The sequence below is a fragment of the Eubalaena glacialis genome, chromosome 18 (assembly GCF_028564815.1).
Source record: "Eubalaena glacialis isolate mEubGla1 chromosome 18, mEubGla1.1.hap2.+ XY, whole genome shotgun sequence".
NCBI lineage: Eukaryota > Metazoa > Chordata > Mammalia > Artiodactyla > Balaenidae > Eubalaena > Eubalaena glacialis.
The window spans coordinates 12,171,837-12,193,602 of NC_083733.1; the positions used below are offsets into that span (position 1 = coordinate 12,171,837).

At 39.1% G+C, this 21,766-nt stretch overlaps 1 protein-coding gene across 1 annotated transcript in view; it reads right to left on the bottom strand.

Moving 5' to 3' along the window:
• The window catches only part of LOC133077607 (ADP-ribosylation factor 1-like), a 47,008-nt gene extending 25,655 nt beyond the window's left edge, over positions 1 to 21,353 (bottom strand). The window contains exon 1 of the mRNA XM_061172416.1: positions 21,282 to 21,353. Coding sequence (XP_061028399.1) covers positions 21,282 to 21,353 — 72 coding nt within the window. The remainder of the gene's footprint in view (positions 1 to 21,281) is intronic.
• Positions 21,354 to 21,766: the final 413 nt, after the last annotated feature.

Genomic DNA, 21,766 nt, shown 5'->3' on the forward strand with positions numbered 1-21,766 from the left:
CCAAGACCCCTGGCTGCCATTATATACAAGGATCAGTGCAAATTTTCCATGGAAAAAATCCCTGCCATTGTTATTGTTATATCAGCCCTGCATGACCAGGAAGATCTTTGTTGTTTATTCTCTCCTCCAAGATAGGATTTCTGTCTGTGTAAGCTCCCAGTTCACACCTAGAATCAGGAAATGCCCTTCCCCCAAATTTAAAAAAAAAAAAAAAAGCTGGAGATCACTACCTCACCTCTGATACTTTCTCTCCTCCCTGGAATTTTGGTTCATCTAATCCCTGTGGCTCCACAGCTCTCTAATATTTTCCAAAATTTTTTTTTATTTTATTAGGCATTTTTTTTTGCAATGGGCACACTTGCCTGCTGTGTCTATTACATCATTCCTGGGAGTAGAAGTCATAACAACATCTTTTTAATTCTGAACTAACATATTTTGCACATATCCTTTAAGTAAGTTTTAAAATTAAACCTTGAGGTCCAATTTTTTAATGAATGGTATATTTAACCTTGAATCCTAATTGATGGTTTTTTTCAGAAAATGTTATCATTTCAGCAGATTCTCTAGCACAGGTATAAGGAAACTGACACCAGAAGTGTTTGGCTTTGTTCATACACCTTGCAGAATGGCCACTCATGGGATCACCTACAAGCTTATTTTTGCCCTTGCCTTAGAAAAGATATTAATCATAGGATTATCTTAAGATTATATGACACCTTTTCCATAGAAGTGAAAATAAAATTGAACATATTGCTTATGCATTATTAAGTATTGTGTGGTATATACCTCCATGCATCTAATAAAGAAATATATATACAGAGAGGTAAAGTAAATTACCCAAGAGTACAGAATTACCTGGTGGAAAAGTTTCAAAATAAATTAACCTGAATTTCAAGGATTGTCCTTCTTAGAATACTGACTCCTACCTCTATTTGATGCAATAAATGCCTCCCAAAAAAATTAATAATTCAATCCTTCTAGTGTGAATAAGTAGTGGCTTTTGGTCAGTCCTGTCAAATTATTAATTTTAAAACTGCGAGTATGGTTTGCTGAACCAAGACGCCTGAGTAGAAGGACGTGCTTTCACTCCCTCTTGTGAGAACACCAGAATCACAACTAGCTGCTGGACAGTCATCGACAGGAAGACACTGGAACTCACCAAATAAGATACCCCACATGCAAAGACAAAGGAGAAGCCACAATGAGATGGTAGGAGAGGCACAACCACAGCAAAATCAAATCCCATAACTGCTGGGTGGGTGACTCACAGACTGGAGAACACTTATACCACAGAAGTCCACCCACTGGAGTGAAGGTTCTGAGCCCCACATCAGGCTTCCCAACCTGGGGGTCCGGCAACAGGAGGAGGAATTCCTAGAGAATCAGACTTTGAAGGCTAGTGGGATTTGATGGTAGGACTTTGACAGGACTGGGGAAAACAGAGACTCCATTCTTGGAGGGCACACACAAAGTAGTGTGTGCATCAGGACCCAGGGGAAGGAGCAGTGAACCCAGGGGAGACTGAACCACACCTACCTGCTAGTGTTGGCCGGTCTCCTGTGGAGGCAGGGGGTGGCTCTGGCTCACCGTGGGGACGGGGACACTGGCAGCAGAAATTCTGGGAAATACTCCTTGGAGTGAGCCTTCCCAGAGTCTGCCATTAGCCCCACCAAAGAGCCCAGGTAGGCTTCAGCGTTGGGTTGCCTCAGGCCAAACAACCAACAGGGAGGGAACCCAGCCTCACCCATCAACAGTCAAACGGATTAAAGTTTTACTGAGCTCTGCCCACCAGAGCAACACCCAGCTCTATCCACCACCAGTCCCTCCCATCAGGAAACCTGCACAAGCCTCTTAGATAGCCTCATCCACCAGAGAACAGACAGCAGAAGCAAAAAGAACTACAATCCTGCAGCCTGTGAAACAAAAACCACATTCACAGAAAGATAGACAAGATGAAAAGGCAGAGGGCTATGTACCAGATGAAGGAACAAGATAAAACCCCAGAAAAACAACTAAATGAAGTGGAGATAGGCAACCTTCCAGAAAAAGAATTCAGAATAATGATAGTGAAGATGATCCAGGACCTCAGAAAAACAATGGAAGCAAAGATCAAGAAGATGAAAGAAATGTTTAACAAAGACCTAGAAGAATTAAAGAACAAAAAACAGAGATGAACAATACAATAACTGAAATGAAAACTACACTAGAAGGAATCAATAGCAGAATAACTGAGCAGAAGAACAGATAAGTGACCTAGAAGACAGAATGGTGGAATTCACTGCTGCAGAACAGAATAAAGAAAAAAGGATGAAAAGAAATGAAGACAGCTTAAGAGACCTCTGGGACAACAGGAAATGCAACAACATTCGCATTATAGGGGTCCCAGAAGGACAAGAGAGAGAGAAAGGACCTGAGAAAATATTTGAAGAGATTATAGTCAAAAACTTCCCTAACATGGGAAAGGAAATAGTCACCCAAGTCCAGGAAGCGCAGTGAGTCCCATACAGGATAAACCCAAGGAGAAACATGCTGAGACACATAGTAATCAAATTGGCAAAAATTAAAGACATAGAAAAATTATTGAAAGCAGCAAGGGAAAAATGACAAATAACATACAAGGGAACTCCCATAAGGTTAACAGCTGATTTCTCAGCAGAAACTTTACAAGACAGAAGGGAGTGGCATGATATACTTAAAGTGATGAAAGGGAAGAACCTACAACCAAGATTACTCTACCCGGCAAGGATCTCATTCAGATTCGATGGAGAAATCAAAAGCTTTACAGACAAGCAAAAGCTAAGAGAATTCAGCACCACCAAACCAGCTTTACAACAAATGCTAAAGGAACTTCTCAAAGTGGAAAACACAAGAGAAGAAAAGGAACTACAAAAACAAACCCAAAACAATTAAGAAAATGGTCATAGGAACATACATATCGATAATTATCTTAAACGTGAATGGATTAAATGCTCCAACCAAAAGACACAGGCTTGCTGAATGGATACAAAAACAAGACCCATCTATATGCTGTCTACAAGAGACCCACTTCAGACCTAGGGACACATACAGACTGAAAGTGAGGGGATGGAAGAAGATATTCCATGCAAATGGAAATCAAAAGAAAGCTGGAGTAGCAATACTCATATCAGATAAAATAGACTTTAAAATAAAGAATGTTACAAGAGACAAGGAAGGAAACTACATAATGATCAAGGGATCAATCCAAGAAGAAGATATAACAATTATAAATATATGTGCACCCAACATAGGAGCACCTCAATACATAAGGCAACTGCTAACAGCTGTAAAAGAGGAAATTGACAGTAACACAATAATAGTGGGGGACTTTAACACATCACTTACACCAATGGACAGATCATCCAAAATGAAAATAAATAAGGAAACAGAAGCTTTAAATGACACAACAGACCAGATAGATTTAATTGATATTTATAGGACATGCCATCCAAAAACAGCAGATTACACTTTCCTCTCAAGTGCGCACGGAACATTCTCCAGGATAGATCACATCTTGGGTCACAAATCAAGCCTCAGTAAATTTAAGAAAATTGAAATCATATCAAGCAACTTTTCTGACCACAACGCTATGAGATTAGAAATGAATTATAGGGGAAAAAACGTAAAAAACACAAACACATGGAGGCTAAACACTACGTTACTAAATAACCAAGAGGTCACTGAAGAAATCAAAGAGGAAATCAAGAAATACCTAGAGACAAATGACAATGGAAACACGACGATCCAAAACCTATGGGATGCAGCAAAAGCAGTTCTAAGAGGGAAGTTTATAGCTATATAAGCCTACCTCAAGAAACAAGAAAAATCTCAAATAAATAATCAAATCTTATACCTACAGGAACTAGAGAAAGAAGAACAAACAAAACCCAAAGTTAGCAGAAGGAAAGAAATCATAAAGATCAAAGCAGAAATAAATGACATAGAAACAAAGAAAACAATAGCAAAGATCAATAAAACTAAAAGCTGGTTCTTTGAGAAGATAAACAAAATTGATAAACCATTAGCCCAGACTCATCAAGAAAAAGAGGGAGAGGACTCAAATCAATAAAATTAGAAATGAAAAAGGAGAAGTTACAACAGACACCATAGAAATACAAAGCATCCTAAGAGACTACTACAAGCAACTCTATGCCAATAAAATGGACAATCTGGAAGAAATGGACAAATTCTTAGAAAGGTATAACCTTCCAAGACTGAACCAGGAAGAAATAGAAAATATGAACAGACCAATCACAAGTCATGAAATTGAAACTGTGATTAAAAATCTTCCAACAAACAAAAGTCCAGGACCAGATGGCTTCACAGGCAAATTCTATCAAACATTTAGAGAAAAGCTAGCACCCATCCTTCTCAAACTCTTCCAAAAAATTGCAGAGGAAGGAACACTCCCAAACTCATTCTATGAGGCCACCATCACCCTGATACCAAAACCAGTTTTTTATGATAAAAACTCTCCAGAAAGTGGGCATAGAGGGAACCTACCTCAACATAAAAAAGGCCATATATGACAAACCCAGAGCAAACATCACTCTCAATGGTGAAAAACTGAAAGCATTTCCTCTAAGATCAGGAACACGACAAGGATGTCCACTCTCACCACTATTATTCAACATAGTTTTGGAAGTCCTAGCCTCGGCAATCAGAGAAGAAAAAGAAATAAAAGGAATACAAATTGGAAAAGAATACGTAAAACTGTCACTGTTTGCAGATGACATGATACTATACATAGAGAATCCTAAAGATGTCACCAGAAAACTACTAGAGCTCATCAATGAATTTGGTAAAGTAGCAGGATACAAAATTAATGCACAGAAATCTCTTGCATTCCTATACACTAATGATGAAATATCTGAAAGAGAAATTAAGGAAACACTCCCATTTACCATTGCAACAAAAAGAATAAAATACCTAGGAATAAACCTACCTAGGGAGACAAAAGACCTGTATGCAGAAAACTATAAGACACTGATGAAAGAAATTAAAGATGATACCAACAGATGGAGAGATATACCATGTTCTTGGATTGGAAGAATCAATATTGTGAAAATGACTATACTATCCAAAGCAATCTACAGATTCAATGCAATCCCTATCAAATTACCAATGGCAATTTTTACGGAACTAGAACAAAAAATCTTAAAATTCGTATGGAGATACAAAAGACCCCAAATAGCCAAAACAGTCTTGAGGGAAAAAAACGGAGTTGGAGGAATCAGACTCCCTGACTTCAGACTATACTACAAAGCTACAGTAATCAAGACAATATGGTACTGGCACAAAAACAGAAACATAGATCAATGGAACAAGACAGAAAGCCCAGAGATAAACCCACGCACCTAAGGTCAACTAATCTATGACAAAGGAGGCAAAGATATACAATGGAGAAAAGACAGTCTCTTCAATAAGTGGTGCTGGGAAAACAGGACAGCTACATGTAAAGAATGAAATTAGAACACTCCCTAACACCATACACAAAAATAAACTCAAAATGGATTAGAGACCTAAATGTAAGACCGGACACTATAAAACTCTTATAGGAAAACATAGGAAGAACACTCTCTGACATAAATCACAGCAAGATCGTTTTTGATCCACCTCCTAGAGTAATGGAAATAATAACAAAAATAAACAGATGGAACCTAATGAAACTTAAAAGCTTTTGCTCAGCAAAGGAAACCATAAACAAGACGAAAAGACAACCCTCAGAATGGGAGAAAATATTTGCAAACGAATCAACGGACAAAGGATTAATCCCCAAAATATATTAACAGCTCATGCAGCTCGATATTAAACAAACAAACAACCCAATCCAAAAATGGGCAGAAGACCTAAATAGACATTTCTCCAAAGAAGACATACAGATGGCCAAGAAGCACATGAAAAGCTGCTCAACATCACTAATTATTAGAGAAATGCAAATCAAAACTACAGTGAAGTATCACCTCACACCAGTCAGAATGGGCTTCATCAGAAAATCTACAAACAACAAATGCTGGAGAGGGTGTGGATAAAAGGGAACCCTCTTGCACTGTTGGTGGGAATGTAAACTTATACAGCCACCATGGAGAACAGTATGGAGGTTCCTTAAAAAATTAAAAATAGAATTACCATATGATCCAGCAATCCCACTACTGGGCATATACCCCAATGTTCATTGCAGCACTATTTACAATAGCCATGTCATGGAAGCAACCTAAATGCCCACTGACAGACGAATAGATAAAGAAGATGTGGTACATATATACAATGGAATATTACTCAGCCATAAAAAGGAACGAAATTGGGTCATTTGTTGAGATGTGGATGGATCTAGAGATTGTCATACAGAGTGAAGTAAGTCAGAAAGAGAAAAACAAATATCGTATATTAACGCATATATGTGGAACCTAGAAAAATGGTACACATGAACTGGTTTTCAGGGCAGAAATTGAGACACAGATGTAGAGAACAAACGTATGGACACCAAGGGGGGAAAGCCGTGGGGGGGTGGGGGTGGTGGTGTGATGAATTGGGCAATTGGGATTGACATGTTTACACTGATGTGTATAAAACTGATGACTAATAAGAACCTGCTGTAAAAAAAAAAAAGATAACATTCTTTTCTCCCAGTTAAAAATATATATATATATATATATATATATATATATATATATATATATATATATATAAACAGTCTGGAAAAGGCAAAAAAAAAAAACAACTGCGAGTATGATCAGCAAAAGAGAAAGGTAAGAAAGACGTTGATGATTGAACTTAGTAGGAAGTCAGATGAGTAAAATCCTGAAACCATAAGAACACTATCCAAGGTGCTAAAGCATTTCCCACCAATTGAGAATAATGGAAAATTTACCAATTCATAAAGAGTTACTTGTACAAAGAATCCCTCCTCTTTAATGTTGGGAGTATATTTGAAGAGTCCACAGATGAATCCATGTGGGATGCCCCATGGGCAGGGACACAAAAGGAACCTCAAGTAGCTACAGACATGCGGGGAACCAAGGGCACCACTTAGCCTCAAATACAGCTATTTATTTAATGAGACAAAATAAATACCAGGTCATGATAAAAAAAGATAATGCTCTTCACTTTGTATTATCTAGGAAATTGCTTGGGGAAATAGCACAAAAGAAAACCAGATAACACAGTATTTAATTCCAGCTTTGTCAATGTTACCATGTCTGGATTTTTTTTTTTTTTTTTTTGGTCTGTTTATTTGTTTGTAAAGTAGGAATCATGTACACATTACCTATTTGCTGTGTGAGATGCAGGTGAGAGCAAATCTGAAACAACTTGTGAACTCTGTACCACTACACGTAAATAACATGTAAATATAGGAGAAATCCATTATTTTCATAGAATTGAGAACCAGTCCAAAACCAAGTCACTTTCATTTGTGTTGATTTTTCCTCCTCTGTACTACAAATGTATTGGGTTGGCCAAAAAGTTCGTTCGGGTTTTTCCGTAAGACGTTACAGAAAAACCTGAATGAACTTTTGGGCCAACCCAATACAAGTAGGAATAAAATCAAATGGAATACAGAGATTTTTAAAGGGGTTGGTCGCTCCTGCCAGTTCCTCTTTTCCTGGCCAAGAGAGAGTTCCCTTGACTAACACCTGGATTTAAACATTTCACTAACGGCAAAATAACTTGTTTGCAGGTAATGCTAGATCAACTATGTATAAATACATACATTGAGAGGGACGTGGCTGCTTTATGGTATCAAATGTAACTAAAGTTCTTATAGAAACCATACTTAGTCTTTGTTGGAATAACAAAAGGACAGCGGGACGTTAAGAAGATAAGAGAGGTGAGGTAGTCGGCAGCTAAAAATAGATGCTGTTTCGTTGCAAAAAAGCAAAACAAAGGTAAGAACGGAGAAAGACACTGCAGCAGTAACAGCCTAGGGGTTCGGGTGAGGGGCCGACAGTAGTTTTACTTTTAGGTTCTGCTAACAACTGGCATGAATTACCTTAGAGTTCAAACCATAAAAACCTAGCACATTTTCCCTCTAAGAGGATTATTGGAGTTTTACTGAAAACCTTACCTGTTCACAGCATGCTAGTTATTCTGTCTTTAGAGTCTCAGACCCAGAAATGAGGCAAAAAAAATTTTTTTCCTCAAGAAAATCACTTTGATATTAGGCAGGAAGATAAGAAGTCAATTCATATGGCTTTACACTGGTTTGTGATTATCAAAATAAAGTGAAAACAGTTTATTTCTGAGGCAGACATTCTCTGATACCTTATTCTCCAAGCCTTAGAAATTAGAACCAGCTGTCTGGGTTTGGTTTGGGAGCTTGTATGTGTAACTTCCTGGTGGAAGAACTTAACTTCTGAAGCTCATCTTTCCAACACAGTTTTTGCCGCCTACAGGGCTTGTGAAGGTGCCAGGCTGAGCCGTGACATGGAAGCCAGTCGCTCTGGAGCCTCCCAAACTTGCAGTGGGAGTTTGTGTGAATGAAAAATAAATGCTTGCTCTTTTAGGCCATTGGAATTTGGGGATTGCTTAGCTTTTCATCTGGTTGTTCAGGGGTCACTGCTAAAATCCTTAAAATCTAAATCTTAGTAGAGCCTTGGTTTAGAGAATAAGCAGTAAGGAAATTTATATTACAAACTGGAAAGATGGCAAGCCATATTATGAAATAGCAAATTATTTGGTAAACAATCATGTCTGACAATTTTTGAGACAATTCATGTACCTCATCATATTGTAGCTCTACAGAAAGTAATTGGAAAACAGAATGTTAAAAGCATGAGTTGGTTATTATGCATTTGACAAAGTGCTTTAAGCGATTAGCTCAGAAAAGAATTTACATTTGTAAGCAGGAAAAAGAGGGAATAGAGAGAGTCCAAAAGTTCTAGGATTTGCAAAGTCAGAAGAGGCAACAGCCCCTCATCCCCAGCTGTGTTTTAAACGCATCTGTATGCTATGATCAGAAGAGATACTAGGTGGCTGGTAAGCGAGGAAGGAGGGAGAAAAATCAGGAGCCTGTGGGAGTAATTCTGGAACGAGATGAGGGCGCTCACACTGAGGTGTTAATGGAGGAGGTACTGAGAAGGGGTCAGATTCTTGATGTAGTTGGAAAAATAGAGCTAATTGGGTTGCTAATGGATTGCATGTGCGCTGTGAGGGAGAGGAGACAAGCAGGGCAGCAAGGTTTACAGCACTGAAACTGGAAGGATGGGATTTCCATCTGCTAAAATGAGAAGCCTGTTGAAAGAGCAGGTTTGGGGGACTAGGTATTTGTTTGTTTGTAGAGGATGCATTCAGTTTCTGACGGAAAGGTTGAGATGTCTATTTGCCATCCAAGTAGAAACGTCAAGAAGACAGCTAGAATTTGGGGCAGAAGTTGGGAATTGTCAGTATATATGCGGTGTTGGAAAGCCTTGAGGTCTCCAAGGAGTGAGTGTACACACGGATGTGAAAGATGCCCGTGGACAAAGTCCGGTGGCCCTACACTGTTAGCAGAGACGATATCAGAGACTGAGTTCAGGTTCCTCACAACTAGATGATATCCCGAGGCAAGCGAACTTGCCCAAGATCGCACAATGTCTGTGGGCTAAAGCACAGAGACTGCCTTTGAAGCCATGACTCCAGGGCTTTTCTACTTCATTCAAAGCACTACATACACACACACACACACACATATACACACGTGCATACATATACACATATGTGTATATACACATATATGTATACACATAGATTCATGTGTGTGTGCACACGTGTATGTGTGTGTACCTAACTGGTTTCTAAATACCTTAAGAACCAACTTGCCCTGAGTGACCCTGCAACAACAGGCTGCAGCCCCTCAGGTCCTTGATTTCTTTATAAACTCAATATAGAGGCTAGAATCAATAATACCTAAAAATACCGAATTTTCCTTCCAGGACTAAAGAATAAGATATCTATTTTATATTCCAGCACTGGCTTCAGAGTTCAATACAAAGATAGGATTTGCACCCTTAGCAAATAACACTCTTTGGATCACCATAGACATGTCACGAAGCCTGATTTGTCTCAGCAAATCAGCTACTAATGACCCTGCTTTTCCTGCAGTGTTTTTTCCTGACACCAGGAAAAGTATTCATCCTAATGTTTCAAGATTCCCCACACTCATGTTTTAAAACGTTTTTGCAAATTGTCCTGTACTAGTTTTAAGATTAGATTTCCATTTCAGTACTCATGTTGCAGTTTAATGAAAACTAAATCCTCTTACAAATCATGTGTCAACAATCCAAATACCACCATGGCTGAATGTAACCAACCCAGAAAGATAAGTAAAGTATATGCTCCTACAACTTAGTCAAACCGCTAACAGCATCTCGTAGATGATACGCTCTGATAGACAGGTACTTAACGTTACTTGGAAGATCTCAGTCTTAAATCTTATCTTTTTTGCTAACAGACTCCCTCACAATAAAATTGGAAACAGAATTCAGAACTAAAGGAGACGTTTTAGTCACTCCTTCTCTTGCTGTTCATAAGAGATGTGTTTTTCTGTGTGCCAGTTCAGTATATGTTTGGTTTAATGTACCTGGATATCAGTAAATCCAAACACAAGTGCATTTTTCATTAGCCAGGATGCTACCTGGAGATGCCCAGGCTTCATTTAGTTATCCACCCAAGCAGACCAAGGCAGAGTCCATCCAGTTATGCCGGCCGGCCTGTATTTAAATCCCCCTTTATACACTGTTTGCCATGAACACTGCTGTGCTGGAATCAGTGGCCTAGAAATGCACATCCATTACAAGCAAGCTGAAATAAGCAAACCTCACTTATACCCTGTACAGTAGTTGTTGGTGGTATGTGCCCAATGTACTCATGTCCTAAGAAGAAAATGGGATGTGAACATCCATTTGTCTCAATTCTGGGCTCCATTAAGGTAATTATAAATCAGTGCCCCTGGTGTGAATGGAATGCATGATGCTCAAAATGATGCTCATTTGGGGGAAACATTATATTCATTTATAACCACCCCATCCACATAAAGAAAACATCCTTCCTCTCATTAGTCTGGGAAAAAAAACTGTCAAACTCTCCCTCAGTTGAACTAGTGGAAACATTTTACTCTAATACACTGTCTTGGTGTTTCCACCTTTAAAGCTTAAATATTTTCCTGTTATGTGCATTCATGCACTGCTGGCATCCACATCCTTGTGTATCTCTTTGTCATATCGGGGTCATGGCAGCTAACCTTTTAAACAATCTACAGAGATGCAGCAAGTTTGGAGAAACAAACTGATACAGCAGGTAAACAGGAACTGAGAAGTTCATTTTCTGTGAGCTAATGAAATCCATGTAATGCTTCATTTCCCTTTTACTATTCTCAATCATTTATTTTACATATCAAACACAAACTGGTTTGCTGCATTTCTCTGGTAGCTGGAAGGAAGTTAATATACAAATTACTCCATTATTTCACTGTCTTCACCTATGTCTCTAGTGATTGATCCCAGGAGATTCAATTCTGGGAATGTTACGAGACGTGGTCCTAAGAGGAACAATCACCCATGGTCTCACTTTGTGTGTTTGCCTTTTTTCATTTTATAGACAAGCTAATCCACAAAGAAAAACTCCTTCAGAAATGAGTGAGCTTTTTCCATGGACCCAGTAGTGTCCTGCAGCATTTTAAAGACATTAAACCCTTGGCTTCTTTTTATTATGATTTAATCTTATACATATGGAATTAGTACCTCCAATTAATTCTAGTTTCTTAAAGATATTTGGTCATTTTGTTCCCATAATGTCTTCTTCAGTGCAGAGTGTTGAGTAGGGGTTACATAAATATTGAAAGAATGAAGGAATGACAGAGCAAATGAGTGAACAAATTGTGTCTTTGTTGACTTCTGGGATGTTCTACTTCTTGTTTTCTTCAGGGAATACTCTGCTTTATTCACTGGTTTTGTATGTGTGTGTGTCTGTGTGATTGTGTGCATGCACACACACATATATATGTAAATTATTTCACATTTTTACCTCCTGCTATAGTCTGTTTCTAATCTGCAAGACTCCGTGCATCTTCTCTTGAGTGGCAGCTTGCCAGCCTCCTCATGCTCAGCCCCGGTTCCAACCAGCCCCTTCTAGAATCACTACTCAGCTTCTTCACAGGTTCCAAAAGCAGAGGAAGCCAAGTCCTGGATAACTGGAGATTCAAGTACAGTATGACATGAGCTCTTAGATAAGGAGAATGAAAGCACTGGAAAGAGCAAAAGATGGCTATAAAAATAGTTCCTATACGACTTTTATTAGTATAGCAGTCATCACTATACTAATACATTTCCATTTTATAGCCTTTTTATCCCCAAATTATTTTTGTAGACATGCATTAATTAACACTCACAGTGTTTTGAGTCATATCACTTGATTAATTTTGTGCTACCTTGAAAATTGTCATATAAACTAAATACTGGAGTTTCACCAGCCATATTTCTGAAGCAATTTGAGCCAAGTCTCAAGTTCTCACTTCCAGAATTTTATCCCTATTAATAGAAGACATGCATCACAAGAGTGGAGTGGGGAGAGGAGACACACTTCTATTCTGCATGTGTCAAAACCACATTCAGAGTCCTTTAAAGCAATGAAAAAGGACAAAATGCTCAGGTGTGAAAATTTAAAACATTTTTATTCTCAAACAAATATGAAAGGCTCTTTTCCTTAAAATGTAAGGAAAGGAATATAAAGTAAATTTTTAATCTTATTGTTCAGATAACTATTCCATAATAACAATTATACATTAACTTCCAAATGTCTTGCCCACCCCCTACCATGTAATAACCACATTTAATTAAAGTTGTTGTCATTTATTTTTAAATACTTTTTTTAAGAAATAGAAACATGAACCCAACAAATAAATAGCCAAATTTGGATGATTCGAATGTGTTTGGGATGTGGACAATCTATTTACATTTTAATAAGATATTTCCTCAGTGCAGGTATTAGATAAATCTCCACAGAGATGGGGCTAGGACACAGAATTAAGAAGAAAGAAGCGCCCTTGACAATTTGGAGAAAAGGAAAGATAAGCAGAATGGTGTTTAATAGAAACAGATGTGGATGTAATCTCTTTAGGAAGAAAAAAAGCTGTACAAATATAACATAAGAGATGGGGAAATGGCTTTAGACACAAAGAATGGAAAAACCTGGGGAGTTCTGAGAAACCCAAGCTCAGAATGACTTCATGACTCAGACTCTCTTCCAATGCACAGCCCAACAACGGATGTGATAAGTGGATAACTTAAAGAAAGACATGGTGTTAAGCGCAAGATGTTATTTATAAGAAAGATTAACACGAGTTTCTGAAGTGGCAATGGAGGGCTGAAAAAAGGGGGATTAATCAGCCTAAAATGTATACATCATATATATAGTCACAGATATATATGCTGGTTGGCACTTCTCTAATCTATGACCAGTGACAATTGTTTTCTATTCCAGCAAGAAGGATTTGAGTCAACCTTAAGGAAAACCTATTGACTAAAGGTAGAGCATTAAAATATGTTAATGGGGGCTTCCCTGGTGGCGCAGTGGTTATGCAGGGCACATGGATTCAATCCCTGGTCCGGGAAGATCCCACATGCCGCAGAGCAACTAAGCCCGCACGCCACAACTACTGAAGCCTGCGCGCCTAGAGCCCATGCTCCACAACAAGAGAAGCCACTGCAAGGAGAAGCCCGCGCACTGCAACGAAGAGTAGCCCCCGCTCGCGGCAACTAGAGAAAGCCCGCGCACAGCAATGAAGACCCAACGCAGCCAAAAATAAATAAATAAATGTATAAAATATGTTAATGGGAGTCAAGAATTCTATTAACTCCGTTTTCTTTTAAAAATGACCACCTGTACTTGTGCAATGCTTTGCATAGCTTGCAGGAGTATAAAACAGGTTTAGACTTACAATCCCACCATTAGCTGATAAACGGTTAACAGTTAAGTGATAAGGAGAATTTTGCGGCAAGTTGGGTAGGAGAAAATGTCTCCCGGTACACATTGAGTCAGAACAGCACTCCCTCACTCTTCAAAGATATTCTCTCTACCTCTGAGAAAATATTTCCATTCCTTGTGTTTTATGTTGTCCTCAATTTTAAGGAATTGAGACTCTGTGACTCCTCCACCTTGCTCCTTAAAGAAAATGAAATGAACAGAGATGCTGTCACGGAAAACCCTTACTGGGGAGGACTCAGAGACACAGGTATCCAAATCTGCCTTCCTAAAAACAAAAAATAAAAAGTAGCAATTCTGACTCCTCTAAACCTTGATCCTTCACCCCTACATCTCAGGCTGGAACTTGGACAGAACTCTATACACACCTCTCAGAGCCACACCACATCATTGATAGTTATTACAAAATACTGTGAACAGTATTACAATGAATCAACTAATCTAAGGCTGTGATAGCTTTAAATAATTCTCCATAAATGTTAAGTAAAATTTCTCCACCAATAAATTTATTGTGCATAGTTGTGGCTATAACGTGATACAAAAAAGCAGCATCCTTCAGCTAGTACAGTCACAGGGAGAGTAGCAAAGCAGCACAATGTGGGATACATTCTCCATCTGAATCCACCAGTAAGCTATGCTTTCTGCCTCTTAATGCAAGAAAAGAGTCTTTAGAAGAGAAAGACAGAAGCAGGGCCAAGCCAAACTGAAATGTTTCCTGAGCTAACAAGTAAAGGATCAGCATTTTGTGATGCATAGTATAGATCAGCAAAGACATTAGTATAAACAAATTTTTTTTTAATATTTATTTATTTGGCTGTGCCGGGTCTTAGCTGTGGCGTGCGGGATCTTCGTTGAGGCATTTGGGATCTTTTAGTTCCAGCATGCGGGATCTTTAGTTGCAGCATTGGAACTCTTAGTTGTGGCATGCATGTGGGGTCTAGTTCCCTGACTAGGGATTGAACCCGGGCCCCCTGCATTGGGAGCACAGATTCTTAACCACTGGTCCACCAGGGAGTCCCGAAAAATTTTTTTAATCATTCATCAAGTTAACTTTAAGTATATGTAGATTCAGAATAAATTCTCTACACATGATAATTATTACTATGATTAGTATTGTAAGAAGGTTCACAAACTCTAAAGAAATTATTTCAACATCATCGTAAAATCTTGCATTAAAAACTTCATCCATCATGTTTGGTAATTGCAATCATTGTTGCTTTTGTTGTGGTCATCCATGTACAATGCTTGATGTCAGTCTATTTATCTCTTGTAAAAAAAAAAAAAAAAAAAAAAACTTCATCCATGCTTTTTAAAATAGACAGTGGATGTTATCTATGATAAAGTGAGATACGGGTACCCAGGGTGGACCAAACTAGGGAAAGAGCACCTTTTCTAGAATCTGTATTAACAGCGATTCTCTCTCTCATATAATTTTTTTTCTTAAATATTCTGAGTTGCTTTGAGCAGGTCTTCATATTTCCATGGCAGTTTATTTAATTAATGGTATTGTATATCTGCTGTGCCTAGCACTTCCTACCTACGCCTAAGCTAGGTAGGAAAAGCAAAGGGCATTTCAGAGTCTACCCACAAGAGCCTAGATGGAGACACCTCAAACACACACACATACACACACCAGTGGTGAGCATGGATGTAATAATCCAAGTGTAAGGACACTAGTTTTGCCTTGGGGGATAGAAGTAGGAATGGGAAGGGTTCCTTGGGTAAGGCACATTGTAAAACAAAAGGCAGGAGGTGGGGCGAGAGGAAACAGAGAGATCAAAGGAGACTTCTGTGACCCCTGTGACCGGAAACAGGAGCTGCTGCACTGGGGGAAGAGGTAACAAGGTTGGTTTTGGACATCCTTAGTTAGTGGCTGGACAAGGAGCTACCACCCAGGGGCCTCGTGCTGCTGTTCTCTGAACAACTGTAAGCTCTGAGCTGGGAGCTGAGAGGTGCCTGCAAACAGAGGAGGAGTGCTTGAAGCCATGAGTGTGTCAGCCCAGTGGGTTTATTATGTCACAAAACGAGACATCAAGGCATCATTGCTACCACATAAAGAGATTTTCCTTCGTGTTTACACAGTCGAGGGAAATCTAAAAATTTAACGCTTGACTGCATATGTGCAACATCATGCACCTTGGATTAGCCTATTCAAGAAACTATCATTTCCAGTTGCAGCTCTTTTCCACTCCTTCCTCTCTGTTTGCAATAATAATCTCATTCTGAAGCTCACCCACAGAACAAGAGCTGTGCCCAGCAGACTCGCCTGATTCATATTCTCCACGTAGCTTGTGGGAAAGTGGCTGGAATGATTGAAGCTTATTAAATACCTGTTGTGGTCTTTAGAAATCACCAGGAAAATATCACATCTAGAACTACCACCAAATATTTCAATTTAGTATTTATAAATACAGGCTTCTTATCAAAATGGATTTTCTCTTCCTAGAGAGAGAGTTAAGCCAGGATTCCTAATTCATATTCATCTTTCCTCAAAAATTAGTTGCTCTTAGGGCTTCCCTGGTGGCACAGTGGTTAAGAATCCGCCTGCCACCGCAGGGGACACGGGTTTGAGCCCCGGTCCGGGAAGATCCCACATGCTGCGGAGCAACTAAGCCCGTGAGCCACAACTACTGAGCCTGTGCTCTAGAGCCCAGGAGCCACAACTACTGAGCCCACATGCTGCAGCTACTGAAACCCATGCGCCTAGAGCCCATGCTCCTCAACAAGAGAAGCCACCACAATAAGAAGCCCACGCCATGTAACAAAGTGTAGCCCCGGCTCGCCGCAACTAGACAAAGCCCGCATGCAGCAACGAAGACCCAATACAGCCAAAAATAAATAAAAATAAAATAAATAAATTTATAAAAAAAAAAAAATTAGTTGCTCTTAATAAGCGGTGCTGATCAAGAGGGAAAGGACCTTGGATGTGGGCTAGCTCCTTCCTGCCCTTGCCACCTTCTTGCCCAGGTCAGTGGAGAGCTGAGTGAGTGCCATGTTGCTAGGCAACTCCGAAAAGATTTATGAATCTTGTTAATTAATTAATTAATTAAAGAGCTCTAAAGGGCTCTTGGACAACATGGACGTATCCAGTCCAGCCAGGACAGGGGAAATACTCACAAAAAACAGCAGGACACAGTGTGAAAACCAATCACAGAAGGAGCTTGGTGGACACAGTTTACACAGGCAAGATTTCCTGCCATTTTTGACAACATGGATGGAATGTGAGGGCATTATGCATAAGTCAGACAGAAAAAGATAAACACTGTATGATATCACTTAGATGTGGAATTTTTAAAAGCCGACCTTGTTAAAAACAGAGAGTAAGATGGTGGTTTCCAGGAGCTGAGTGGTGGGGGTTAGGGGGTGGGGGGATTGGGGAGATGTTGTTTGAGGGTACAAACTTGCAACTAGTAGATGAATAAATCCTGGAGATCTAATGCACAGCATAGAGATTAGAGTCAACTATACTGTATTATAAACTTCATAGTTTCTGAGAGACTAGATCTCAATTGTTCTCACCACAAAAAAAGAAATGGTAATTATGTGATGTGATAGGGATGTTAGCTAATGTTGTGGTAGTGATCACATTGCAATATATAAATGTAACAAATCAACACGTTGTACTCAAACTTACACAATGTTATATGTCAATTATATCTCAATTTTAAATTTTTTAAATAAAAAATTAAAAGAGATATCGAACCAAAGGAGTAAGAGAAGAAGTCAAAGCAAACATAGCTACCTCATACCACATACCCTGTACAGAGAGCATAGTAGCAACTGAATTCTCCTGAAAATGTCTCATCTGGGGGGAGTAAAAACTCAGATATCCCATTTATTTCTGAAACTTTCCAGGCTTTGTCATTTTTCAGCAAATACTTTTCAGTAGATGAGTAGACTGAACTGGCAGAAGGAGTGTCCTGTAGGTAGGCTCTCTCTCCAGTCACCTCTCACTCTCCTCATGCTATTTGAATTCAGTGAGTGCATGCTTACTCTTTTTGTTGTTGTTTCATTTTCTTGGGTACCTATTTTGTGCTTTACTCAATTAAAGTAAATGTATATTACAATACTTCACTGATAAAAGTAGAATCAATTGTTTTAGTTTCCGCTTCCGTCACTGTTCGTGAGGAATCACCATCATTTTGTGCATCAATTTCACTCATTTTTTTTTGGCATCTTTGTGTGGATACAGTTCTCTGTCTGCTATTGTTTCTGTTATACTTGAAGAACTTCCTTTAATATTTCTTATAGTACAGGTCTGCTGGTGACAAATCCTATACATATTTGTCTTTAAAAAGTATTTTGCCTTCATTTTTTACTTTTGGCCAACTTAACATTCTAAGATAACAGGGTTGTTTTTCTGCACCTTCCAGAAGCATGAAGATGTAATTCCATTGTCCTCTGACTTATACAGTTATTGAGTAGACATCTGAAATTATTCTTATCTTCTCTGCCCAATATGTGATGTATCTTTTATTTCTGATTGCTTTTAAGACATTTTTTTAAGCACTGGTTTCCAGAAATTTTATTATGATGTGGCTCCATTTGTTTTCTTTTTCTGTATTTACCTAGCTTGGCTGGGTTCATTGAAACTTTTAGATCTGTGGGTTTATAGAGTTCATTAATTTTGGAAATTTTTCTGTCATTGTTTGTTTAGAAATTTTTCTGATTCCACATTTTCCACAACAGCAATTAAATGTAATTTAGAACATTTGATATTGTCCCACAAATCACTAAGACCAATCACTGTTCTTTTCTTATGTGTTTACTTTTCTCTGTGCTCCATTTTATATAATTTCTTTTGTACATCTTCAGGTTCACTGATCTTCCCCTTTTCAATGGGTGCTCTTGGTTCCATCCAGTAAAATTTTCATTTTGTATACTGTCTTTTTATGTTCATCGGTTCATGGTTTATTTTTATATCTTCTGTTCCTTTCCTAATTATGTCTAAAGGGAAGATTTTAAACATAATGATTTAAAATAACTGTTTTAAAGCCCTTGAGCTAATTTCATCACCTTTGGTATTTCTACGTACATATCTATTGCCTGATTTTCTCTTAGTTAACCATAATGTTTTATATATAAAATATATATACACACATATACATGTATGTATATATGTTTATATACACACCTATATAAAATATATATAACTGTACATTATGAATAATATGATTATATATTGATTTTAATATGTATATGTTTCTTTGCATGTTTCATAATTTTTTATTAGATTTTAAGTGATATGTTGTTGAGTGTCAGATTGAGTGTTGAAATTTAGGCAAGCAGTTGAGTAACTTTCAGATCAGTTTATTTTTAAGCTTTATTAGGGCTGAATTAGCCTTTATTCTAGGACTAAGTTAGCCTTACTATTAAGGCCTAACCTTTCAGCCATCTCTATTGAATAATCACCCAGGTTTCAATGAGATTTCTCTACTCTGGCTGGATGGAACTTGTCTCCCAGCACTGCGTGAGTTCTAAAGTTGTTGTTCCTTGTGTTGCCTCATGGAGTTTCATCCTACGTATACATATTCATCCTACATAGTACTCAGCAACAGATTCAAGAGGACTCCTATTCTGATTTCTGGAACCATTTTCTATAGGATTCCCTCTTCTCTAGTACTCTGCCCTGCAAATTCCACCCACTTCATTCTCCCAAAACTCTAATCTCTGTCTTCTCAACTCAGTGAGAATGCTGAACTCTGCCTGGGTTAGCCTTTCCTATGCCATGGTCCACTAAGGATTTCCAGGTGATTGTAGCCAGAGCAACTGTAGTGTTCACATCATTTATTTTCCATTTCCCTGGATCACAGTCCTTCACTGCCTATTGCCCAATTTATGAAAACTGTTATTTCATACGTTTTTCCAGTTTTTAAATTCTTTACAGCAAGAGGACAAATCTAGTACTGCTTACTTCAACATGACAAGAAGTGGAAAATCTACAATTTTAGTGGGTAAGGTATTCAGAACAACCTGAATGGGTATTTCTGATGCAGGGTCCCTCATAAGGTTGCAGATGACTTGTTGGCCAGGACTACAATAATATGAAGGCTTAAATGGGGCTGGAGAGCCAATTCCAAGGTGACTCGCTAACATGGATGGCAAGTGCTACTGGTTGTTTGCAGGAAGTCTAGTACCTCACCTCCTGCACTCTGCTTGAGTGTCCTCCTGGTACAGCAGCTGGCTTCTCTCAGGGCAAGTGGTCCTAGAACAACCTATGCTTTCTATGGCCACCAAAACACATAAAACACAGGGATAAAGCACCTTTGATTCTTAGGAAATGACCAACCATTGACATTCTCTTTATTTTTTTATAAATTTATTTATTTATTTTTGGTTGCGTTGGGTCTTCATTGCTGCACGTGGGCTTTCTCTAGTTGCAGCGAGCAGGGCTACTCTTCATTGCAGTGCATGGGCTTCTCATTGTGGTGGCTTCTCTTGTGGAGCACGGGCTCTAGGCACACAGGCTTCAGCAGTTGTGGCACACGGGCTCAATAGTCGTGGCTCGTGGACTCTAGAGTGCAGGCTCAGTAGTTGTGGTGCACGGGCTTAGTTGCTCCGCGGCATGTGGGATCTTCCCAGACCAGGGCTTGAACCCGTGTCTCCTACGTTGGCAGGCGGATTCTTAACCACTGCGCCACCAGAGAAGTCCCTGGCATTCTCTTTAAATCAAACCACTCTGGATTGCACTCAGCACACAGAAGAACCATAGCTCTCAAATTCTTCAAAGAATTACTTATGAAAAAACTAACCAAGGGCTTCCCCGGTGGCGCAGTGGTTTAGAATCTGCCTGCTAATGCAGGGGACACGGGTTCGAGCCCTGGTCTGGGAAGATCCCACCTGCCGCGGAGCAACTGGGCCCGTGAGCCACAATTACTGAGCCTGCGCGTCTGGAGCCTGTTCTCCGCAACAAGAGAGGCCGCGATAGTGAGAGGCCCGCGCACCACGATGAAGAGTGGCCCCCGCTTGCTGCAACTAGAGAAAGCCCTCGCACAGAAATGAAGACCCAACACAGCCAAAAATAAATAAATAAATAAATAAAATTAATTAAAAAAAAAAAAAAACTAACCAAAGTTCAACTTGGTTAAAATGAGTGCAACCCCCAAGGAAGCTGAGCAGCAGCTCGACAGTCACTGTCCTCCCTTCCTTTCACAAGAAGGTCGTCATGTTATTTCAGAGATTCTAGAATAGAATGCTCCCCAAGAGCCCCAAGAGGGCATGAGGGAATTTTGCGTGACACACAAGGTCAGGATCTCCCACATAACTAGAGCCCTGACACGACACTCCGTTGGCACATCTCAGTGTACCTGGCCACCCTCGCTGCTCATTTCTACAAGGCTAAAGCCAGCAACCTCTTTCTGAGAGTTCTGCCGGTCCATGCCACCACCTCAAAAAATAAAATAAGAAAAGAAAAGAAAGCCCTTTCTAATGAGAGGTATGCCAAGGACTAAGGAAAAGATGATCAAGCAGATGCTGCTTCACTATAAATGGTCAATTCAATGACCGGCAAGGCTGCTTTTCCTTCTAACTGGAGGCAACTTGCAAGTCACATTTTTAAATGTATGCATTTCCTTAGACTTTATGTATTCATTCCAGAAAATCCACTTTTCTTCCAAGCGCATAAGACTCATAGCTCTTAGCAATAAATTTAGCATTTAACATGCAGAAGACTAAGCTGGGAAGTCAACAGAGGGGAGAGATTCCAACTGAACTATTCTGGCTCACACAAAAGTGAAAGCATTTTTATATATATTCATATTCGTATCATACATATAATTTCCATTTAGCTTTT